The sequence below is a fragment of the Glandiceps talaboti genome, chromosome 17, assembly GCF_964340395.1.
Source record: "Glandiceps talaboti chromosome 17, keGlaTala1.1, whole genome shotgun sequence".
NCBI classification, from domain to species: domain Eukaryota; kingdom Metazoa; phylum Hemichordata; class Enteropneusta; family Spengelidae; genus Glandiceps; species Glandiceps talaboti.
Window position 1 is genome coordinate 22,231,180 of NC_135565.1, and position 9,590 is coordinate 22,240,769.

Sequence of the window (9,590 nt, forward strand, 5' to 3'; positions counted from 1 at the left end):
CTTACCTTCAACAGGGTATGGTCTATTGGTAAAATATACAACAGCCCACAAATTATTTTAAAATTAATGCAAAAAGTCCCCTGAAAAGTAAATTATATTAAGAATATGAGCCCTGATTTAGGAGAGGGTATGTAGAATAGATACGTTAGAGGTAGTTTGTCGTGTGTAAATCATCAGACTGTGTAAATATATTATTTGATCAGTCAATGTCAGTGCAATTTGAAATATTAAATTGTCCTTGCAATTATTGCAGATGATGTTATTAACACGTTATATGTAGGTCTCTGTTCAATTTTCAAATTACATACATGTACTGTAATAAGTACTGTAATAAGTACTTGCAAAACAAATCAAATGCTAATGCAAGTACAACTATTTTACAATTGTAAATTCTTGGGACAACATTCATAGTTTTCAGAGAAAACTTTAAAATCAAAGATATAAAACACAAAATACTGAGATATAACTAAAATGTCTCATTTGAATTATTTATTATTTGGACTCAATAATAGTCAGTGTCACAAATATCCAAAATTCTAAATGATTTGACCAAATTATGTAAATTATTTTTGAATATGGGATTACTAATAACTTAATGTAAATAGCACTCAATTTACATCGTTGTCATAGAAACAATGCATAGTAGTTATGTTTTATATTTACATAAGAGTAGTGATATCACTACTAAAGTTTTAGAAATTATGTACATAAACTTGGTCCAAGGCTAGTTTACTGTTGTAGAATTAAATTAAAACAATGTTTACTATGAAGAAGCAGTGTATGCAAATGAGTCAGTCAAGTTTTAATGATATGCATACCAGGCAGTATTTCGCTTACATCTTCAAAAAGAATTACCCAAGTTTAATCTCCCTCTAAGCTTCTTGTGAGTAAAGTTAAACTTCAGAATATGTGTATATCCTGGCTGTAATACTTAAAAAGTCTTTGTATAATAGCTTCCATATTTAATTGACAATATTCTGTCAAATTTGTTTCATCATGTTATGTTTTGGTTTGTGACCACCTAGATAAGTCTTTATGTTTTGGTATAAGTCTGAATTTTGCACACAGAATTTCTTTGTATATTAATGTTTTTTCCCTTGTAAAAATGTCAAATGTGAAATAAAAATGTAAAAAATAGTGTAATTATGTGTCAAGTTTCATTTTTACCTCCCATAAGGGAAGGTTTTGTTATAGTGATATCTATCTGTCCAAAGACCCTCCACCCACGGTCTGTCTGTCTGTGTGTGTGTGTGTGTGTGTCTGTGTCTGTGTGTGTGTGTGTGTCTGTGTGTGTGTGTCATTGTTTCTCTCAAAAACAGCTGGCTCAGTTCATATGTAATTTGGTACACTTACACATTCTTTGGGGGCAATGGCTAGAACTAATCGTGATAAGTTTGTGAGTGAGCCATGCCAAAAAATTAGCAAAAAGGAAATTGGGTTTGTTATTCTAGTGATAGATGTATTTGTTTCTACATATCCACACCCTGAATGTTGATGCCTTTAGGTTGTAATTATCTGAGTAATAGACTTTACTCAAACATTTAGCAATATCATAAGAATGCAAGCTGCAAATTTTGTATAATGTGTACTTTGCAGATAATTATCTTTAGTAATGTGGCAATATGCATACGAATAGCTTGGTGCATACAAGGATTATATATTTATAACATCTGGGAAACAGAATGTTGTATGATGTTGTGCTCACAGTCAGTCAATATGTACATAGTGTGACACTTCGTTCATTTTCCAAGTTTATCACTTTGCAGTCTTAATTACTGAGGTGTCACTTTGGCTTTGGTCATTGGAGCTGTGGGGTTCAGTTTGAGGAAACTCATTTTCAATGCCAAAACTTCAGCCCCCCCCCCCCCCAGTAAAATAAAAATGACCGGCCCCTTAAAGTAGAAACAATGTATCTTTCCGGGAACTCCAAACATTGTGATTTGTCAATATGTGATCACATGTTATTGACGATATTCATTGTTTTAACTAAAAAATAATGTAATCGCTCAACAATTTCCTTGGTGCCTACTGTACTGCACTGTACAGGCATTATAAATATCGATCACAAAAATTCTAATGATTGAAGATTGATGACGTCATAGCGCATGCGTACATGGTTTTTCCCGCAGCAGACGATAATGGCGTCACCTGCAGATGGAGTAGAAACTAGTATAAAGAAACTTCATGATTCATGCTATTTTCTGTAGATAATCTTGTCACCATTGTATGAACAAATTCGGTAACTAAAAGGAGGTGGAGTTTGCAGATTCATGTGAAGTTTCAGGAACAATCTTCACTGTTGTGGACTACCAAAACTTAATATGTGTGCCTTGTGGTGTGGTGTGGCCGGTGTGGTGATCGACCCTACATGTACTACTACTAGTACCAAAATGGATGTACATGTACAGTATGTATCACATCACAGAACTGCCACCGTGGCTGCTGTGCTGGAGTCGTAAGTAGTAGTATGTACTGCACATGACTGTATCATGGTTGTATTTATTTTAGGCATGCCAAGCATACAATACCGGAAATGATGTGCAGGGTTACCCACAGTACCTCGAACAAACATCTGATGTTGCCCTCATCATCATGGCTTGTATATGCCCAGCGTTGCGTTGTGTTTTGCTTGCACTACATACTAAACATAGCCATAATATTGGGTACAAAATAGTGCCCGAAAATACAGTTTTCTACAAGGGATATGACCAATACAATGAGTGTGGGGAGGGGACCGAGGCTAGGGGTGTCAGTATTTTCTTTATTTCATTTCAGTGATGAATGAAATGCACTTTTGGCGGACCACTCTCGGGCCAGCGCAATATAACTGACCCCCCCCCGCTCCTGATATTGATGCAGTACTGCATCGGTTTCGCTACGCTGCTCTCTGTCCTACGCTAGAATTAATTGTAAACCCCGTAAGAAAATAAACAGTTAAACGAACAATGTTGAGTAACACAAATAATATATATTATCTTTTTTTCCTAAATATAAACATAGCTACAATTATTGCTGCTATCCCTGATATGACTAACTTACGACCTTTCGGGACGGTTGCACAATGTCACATTCACAAAACAAAATCTCAATATTAAAACCAACTTCGTTGTTCGTTCTACTAACTTCTAGGGGGAGGGGGTGTAACATCAATGCGATTGCTAAACTTCACTTTTCTTTCTAACGAAATTTCGAAAACTTTCATGCCTTCAATGATATCAGGTTCTATATTTACTACTGAGATGTTGATAAGTTGATTAGTATTTATTGCTGATGTACGTGACGGGGTTTCTAGATAGTGTTTTCAATACGTTTACCATGTTTATACATTGTAACAATCGAGTGTGTGTGTGTGTGTGTGTGTGTGTGTGTGTGTGTGTGTGTGTGTGTGTGTGTGTGTACGTGTGTTTTACAGATTCTGACCTGATTCTGACCTCACAGTCAGTGGCATTGGCTATATCGTAATACAAATATACTTGCAAGCTCTAATCAGAATACCTTGTTGTACAGTTATACATGTACCAACTACGTATTAATGTTGTCCCTGACCGCTGTCTGGCACCCATGTCATGAAAGCTGTATTTGGACAGTTCCATTGCTTTCTGGACAATTTATTTTGTATTATGTCAAAAGATTACTTCAAATTGATCTATCTTTAGTAATTATTTTCACCTTTTCCAATCTAAGATGCATTAACGTTTATTTTCTCTCATAAGTCAAGTTGTTGCCATGGTGATTGCTGGTAAATATGCCATCCCATTGGCATAAAGTTACCCCGTGCACCCCTTTGACGTAAAGTGGTAGGGTCTGAAAGGTTATGTGAGGTTAACGTGACACAGAAACCTAAGTACCACATTCACTACGTCAGTAGCGATAATAGGAACAACACCTCAGGTAAGTGTCTGTTAGTTTAACATGAAAATTATAACTATTTTACCACTGAAACTACGGGAACACAAAACACGTAAGGCATCGTGAGGGAAATGGGAAAGTTAACAAGGTCCAGAGACTCAGCAAACAGGTTGAAAAACAAGTTGTTAATATCATAGTATTGATCTGTATACTTCACGCAGTGACACTTAACACTGCAATAATGACATTGCATTTATATGTAAAATTATGTTAATGTTGGCAGTTTCCTACACTGTACTAAAATAGGCACTGTACAATCTTTACCTCCGACATGGACCTATAAAGGCACAACGATCTTGTATACCTCTGACATGTACCTATAAAGGCACACTGATCCTGTATACCTCTGACGTGTACCTATAAAGGCACAACGATCCTGTATACCGCTGACGTGTATCTATAAAGGCACAGCTATCCTGTATACATCGATCTACTTCCTGAGGAGAATACAATAATCCTCTACGTATTACATTTAACATTCCAGGTAAAATTCAGATTCTGAGAAGCACTACGTTTTTTACCATAATGGCTGAAAATGGTTTCGATTTGATGACTGTGTTGAAGGAGGCCAAGGCGTGTCACTCAGAAGAGAACGCAATTCTTCTCAGTCAATATCTCGCTGCATATTCAGAACTAACGAGGTAATACCCCCCCCCCCCCTTTGTACATTCGATTTCGATCATATAGCACCGATTATATTTCTTCTTTCTAATTAAAAAAATTCATTTCTTGCCGACTAAAACTGTTAATATATAAATATCATTGAATTCTTTGTTTTATTAAATGGAAAACATGTATTTGTGGTTTTCACTTTCACTTATCAGTACGGAAGTGACGTGCCAGGCAACTTCCGTTAAACGTTTTCTCAATTTTCCTATTTGATGATTATTATATTGTTAATGTATAACAATATAAGCAGTGGAAAGTATGTTCCCTAACAAGGCCTTACGTCACTTCCGCCTAAGTTTTGATCGATGCCAGTAGTGTTACAAAGCTAATTCTCATTTCTTTTTGTTTAATATAGTTAAGTTTTCCTCATTTGACGTTTGATAGACACTTTAGTTTGAGAGTGAAAAACGCTGTTATTATGACACCAAACAGTGATATTTTCTGTGTTATGATATTAATACGTGATATTTTCGAATGTTGGAGACTAACTATTCACATTGTTGTTCAAGGCAAACGTGGTAGACTAGCGGCATGAGTTCAGATTTAATCATTCATTCTTCGTATTCATATAATCATTTCCAGTAGAATTTCTTTCAACCAGCAGAGACTGAGATATGTAAAATTATTATAATATGGCATAGGTAATAAATACTAAGGAAGAACTACACATCCGGCTGGGAGTGGATCTGGACATGAACTAGATTTGAATTGGATTTAGGTGGAACTAAATTGAAAACTGCTGAAAACTAGTCTGAAATCCGAGCTTGACTTCTGGGGAGTAACTTTGGCATAACAAAAGTTGATGGTGTTCAAAGCCAGTTAATTCCCCGTAACGTTCGATTCAGCCTGAGACATGTGAATAGATCTAGAATTGACTGTTGGTGAAAATGAGAGTTACTGCTAGTTCATTGTAAAGTAGACACTGACCGTTGAGTAACACCAGCTCCGTACTGAAAAGTGAAAGTGAAAGTGACTGGAACTAATGCAAGTTTAATATCCAGGTTTTAAATTAAATATAATGAAATCATAGGGTCTTTCCATATAAAAATAACCAGTGTCACAAGAGAAAAACAACATTTTAAGTAACCTTAACTCGTTTTTCCCCATTTTTGTTTCTCGTAGTAAGATATGTTTTGTCTTTCTTGCAGATTTTTCGATCTTCTAGGACCAATATTTTCATTCGTGGCACGAGATTTAAAAGACAAGATTGATACTTTACAACAGCGTCAACGCTCCGAGTACAAAGAACACTACAGAACTGTACAGTCCATGGTGCAATACGAAGTCAATAATAACCTTATAAACCGAAGATCTCCGACTGGATTACGATCTGGTACGAACATGCTAATCAGACTTCACAGACCATTACAATTTATTATAGAATTTATGCGAGAATTCCGAGACAGTGATGAGTCTGTACGAATTGCAAATCTAGCAATGAAAGTATACAATAAAACATTAGCTAAGTATCATATATGGATTGTAAGGAAGGCAGCCAGGATTGCTGTCTATACCTTACCTGGTAGGAAAGCTTTGATGGAAACACTTTGCAAACAGGAACCAGAAAAGGTCGTTGAACTCATAACTCCAGTAACTGATACAATACAGATTGTATATGATGAAGTACAAGACTTGTATACGAAGTACAACTTATTGCAGTTGCCATAGTAACCACCGACTCTGGTCAATTTGAACTCTTAATTATACTGAACACGGATTTCTCCAAAAGTAAAGACTTTACACTTACAAAGGAAATCCCTTATCTACACATGACGTTTGTATTCATTGACTTAATAGTACTAATCTGACAAAAATCTGACACAGAAATTTGTCCACTTCAGGCTTTAATTACCTCAACTAAGTTTGACCTTTGACCTTTTGTATTCGATTCCGATTGCAATAAGTTTTTCTTCCTATATTTGATGTTAATTTGTGTCATGTAGCAACATTTTTATTCTAATTTAGTGATTCTATCTAATCAACTGACGATTCCTATTGGATAATTCCAAACTCATCTGAAATATTTACAACTGTTACATTTTTGTATCTATTGGCAGAACTATGAGAGAATTGTATTCAAGCAAACCAACTCGACTTTGTCAATTTAACTCGTTGGTTCCTCAATGTCAGTTATCCTTTCTGATGAACCTCAAAATGGAAGTTTGAAAAGTGCTAACCAATATGTTGAACTCGAGTCGGGCTATTGTGTAGATATATTGCACCAACCTAGTCATGCGTAGCGCACCAGAGCACGAGGTTGGTGTAATATCTGCACTATAGTCCCACTTGAGCTTACACCACGTTTACATCAATCAAACGTTTAAAAATTATTGTTATAGAATTTCTAGGCCCAATATAGTTAAAAACAGGTGACTAACCCCATCAAAGAGTCTGAATCCTCAGGCTCCTGAATGTGTTTGGAAGATTATGATTTTTGATAATAAACATCAATCACACATGTGTGTGGTCACAAATTGGCCAATTGTTTTTGAGGATGTGTTCACAAATATTAGCATGTCATTGCAATGTACAGGTCAGTGATTGGCCAATTCATTTTAACCATATGGCACTAGAGGAACACGTGTTTCCATTAATTTTGTCATTAATCTCAACTTTGGTTTAGATGAGAGTACATACATGTAGTTGGCACTGTACATTGATGGACGTTTGTAGAAATATTAATTTAGTTTAGCTTCTCCATGATTGGTGTGCACTGAATGCTACCAATACTTTTTGTACTGCCCCAACACGCGACCCTCGACTACGTACGTGACAACCAGTATTGATGCTTGTAAGTCTATGATACAGATATCAGATACAGATTTCAAGAACAGATACTGACAGGACAGGTGAGTAAAATTGAATCCCTGTGACCTTGGGATGTTTACGTCGCCTTCTAAAAATGTTGTTTTCGTCCACAAGACTTGAATTCGTGCAGCTCTGTGTGCCTCAAACTCCTACGTGATTTCACTGACCACAAAGTTATCACCGTCGACGTCGCCACTCTGTGAGTCTGATTGTTAACCACGGTGTGCACTAATTGGACGTTCTCGGTCATTTCATTAACGATCAGTACAGTACAGTAACTGTGCCGAGGGTGGTACGTTTTTTTTCAAAATGTGTATCGTACTCGTATTTTGTCTTATAGAATGTGCTCTTAATTTATTAAAGTGGCTAATAGTATATTGATAAGAATTTGGTATTTATTTTTGGATTTTTATTTGATAAAACAGTTTCACTGTGTTTTTCTCCTTGAAAAAATAATGCGAAAGAACATATACCAAGTCCATGTTCATAACTCTATACATTGCAAAAAGTGTAAAAAGTTTGTTATTGTACGTACAATAACAAACATTTTACACATTGTTTAATGTTTTGCAGTTTATTGAGTTGTGAACATGGACTTGGTATATGTTATTTCACATTATTTTAAGTAGAAAAACATAGTGAAACTGTTTTATCATATAAAAATCCAAAAATAAATACCAAATTCTCATCAATATGGCCACTTTAACTTCTCAAACTTTAAAAACCAACGAATATTATCAGCAAATTTGAGACATGTCGACATCATTTACTACAATTAATTCTGACTGCTCTTTGGATGTACAGCCATATCGTATGCATGTCACGTTAATTCACTAGTATTTGACCCTCACCTTGGTGTTAGTGTTATATTTTCGACCAACAAAAAAGACCTCAAATTTGATCAGCACATATTCTTTGTTGCTCTGATTTAAGCAAGGTGTAGACATTAAACTTACTTTACACACTATTGTACAGTTTGAGACTAGTTAAGTTATAGTAATTGTAGCTAGGTTGGTTTTTGTTTTATATATTAGTCCGGGTTTGTCTAAACTTTTAAGTTAGTTTTAGTGTAAAACCCGGATCGAAGAATAAAAAGCTAAAATAAGAGGTCAAAACGAAACACCAATACTATACAGTCATTACATCTATGTTTAAGTCATAATGCTAAAAATAACACCATAACACATCACATTCTGTGTTTTATGCAATTTGTTATTAGATGTTCAATACAAATGCGTATTTTTTTTTCTTGTGTCGAGCATTGTCTAAATATTGTATTGTACCAGTACAGTATATGCATTACACTTATTAACCAGTGCAATATCTGGATATTGTACCGAACCTGTTCAATATTACACAATGTCAATGCAATCGGGTAAATAATGACTCATGAAACAAATGGGTTTAGACACGTGAAGTAGTGTAAACATTGATTCTATCTCCAGCAAGCGTCACCCGAATTCATAACTAAACGTTGCCGTTGGTGGCGTACTTCATGTAAATCCGATTGTCGTCATGTTGCAGAACATAATTTGTCATAAAGGTCTTTATCTATCCATCTATCTATCGGTCAAATACCATCAGCATATAGCTAAAATTATGATAATTTATGACACATTCTAAAAGATATGTCTGTGAATATAAAGCACGTATTAGTAGATTTTATTACATTGTATAAAGGTCACGTTTCTAGCAACGATTTGTACTTTCCATTCAAGTACAAATAATCCATAGTAAAGACTTTAGGTACAAGTTACGTAAGTAAAGACACGAACACTCTCCTAAGTAAATGCATGTCTGTTAGTTTGGTGAATCATCAACATCGTGAAATACTCGGTTCTTCGTTTAGGTACCAATCGAAACAGGAGGTCGTCGTCAGCGAAGGTCAAAATTGAACGTCGACGGAGACAAACGGATTAATTAAGGGCGTAAAAAACGTAGACTATAGCAACGCCGTTTTGAAGTCAACGTTGTCATTTACGGCCATTTTCTAGAAAGATTCCCTGAGCTACAACTTTATACCTGCCAGCGATATCAGGGTGTTATATATAACTGGAGTAGTGCATAGAACAGCACCTGCCAATATACCCAACGATCTGTTACTTACATTTCATATATATAACTGGAGTAGTGCACAGCACGGATCAATCATTTGTAAATTGTAACAATTTACTGACTATATTCATCACGGAATACTAATCACG

General features: G+C 35.5%; 1 protein-coding gene across 1 annotated transcript; it reads left to right on the forward strand.

The window, feature by feature from the left end:
- Window positions 1-3,791: 3,791 nt before the first annotated feature.
- LOC144448450 (ceramide-1-phosphate transfer protein-like) lies at window positions 3,792-7,149 on the forward strand. The gene is made up of 3 exons (XM_078138700.1): window positions 3,792-3,891; window positions 4,394-4,550; window positions 5,727-7,149. The coding sequence occupies exons 2-3, from the start codon at window positions 4,435-4,437 to the stop codon at window positions 6,244-6,246; spliced, it is 636 nt and encodes a 211-aa protein (XP_077994826.1). The 5' UTR covers window positions 3,792-3,891; window positions 4,394-4,434; the 3' UTR covers window positions 6,247-7,149.
- The last annotated feature ends 2,441 nt before the right edge of the window (window positions 7,150-9,590 follow it).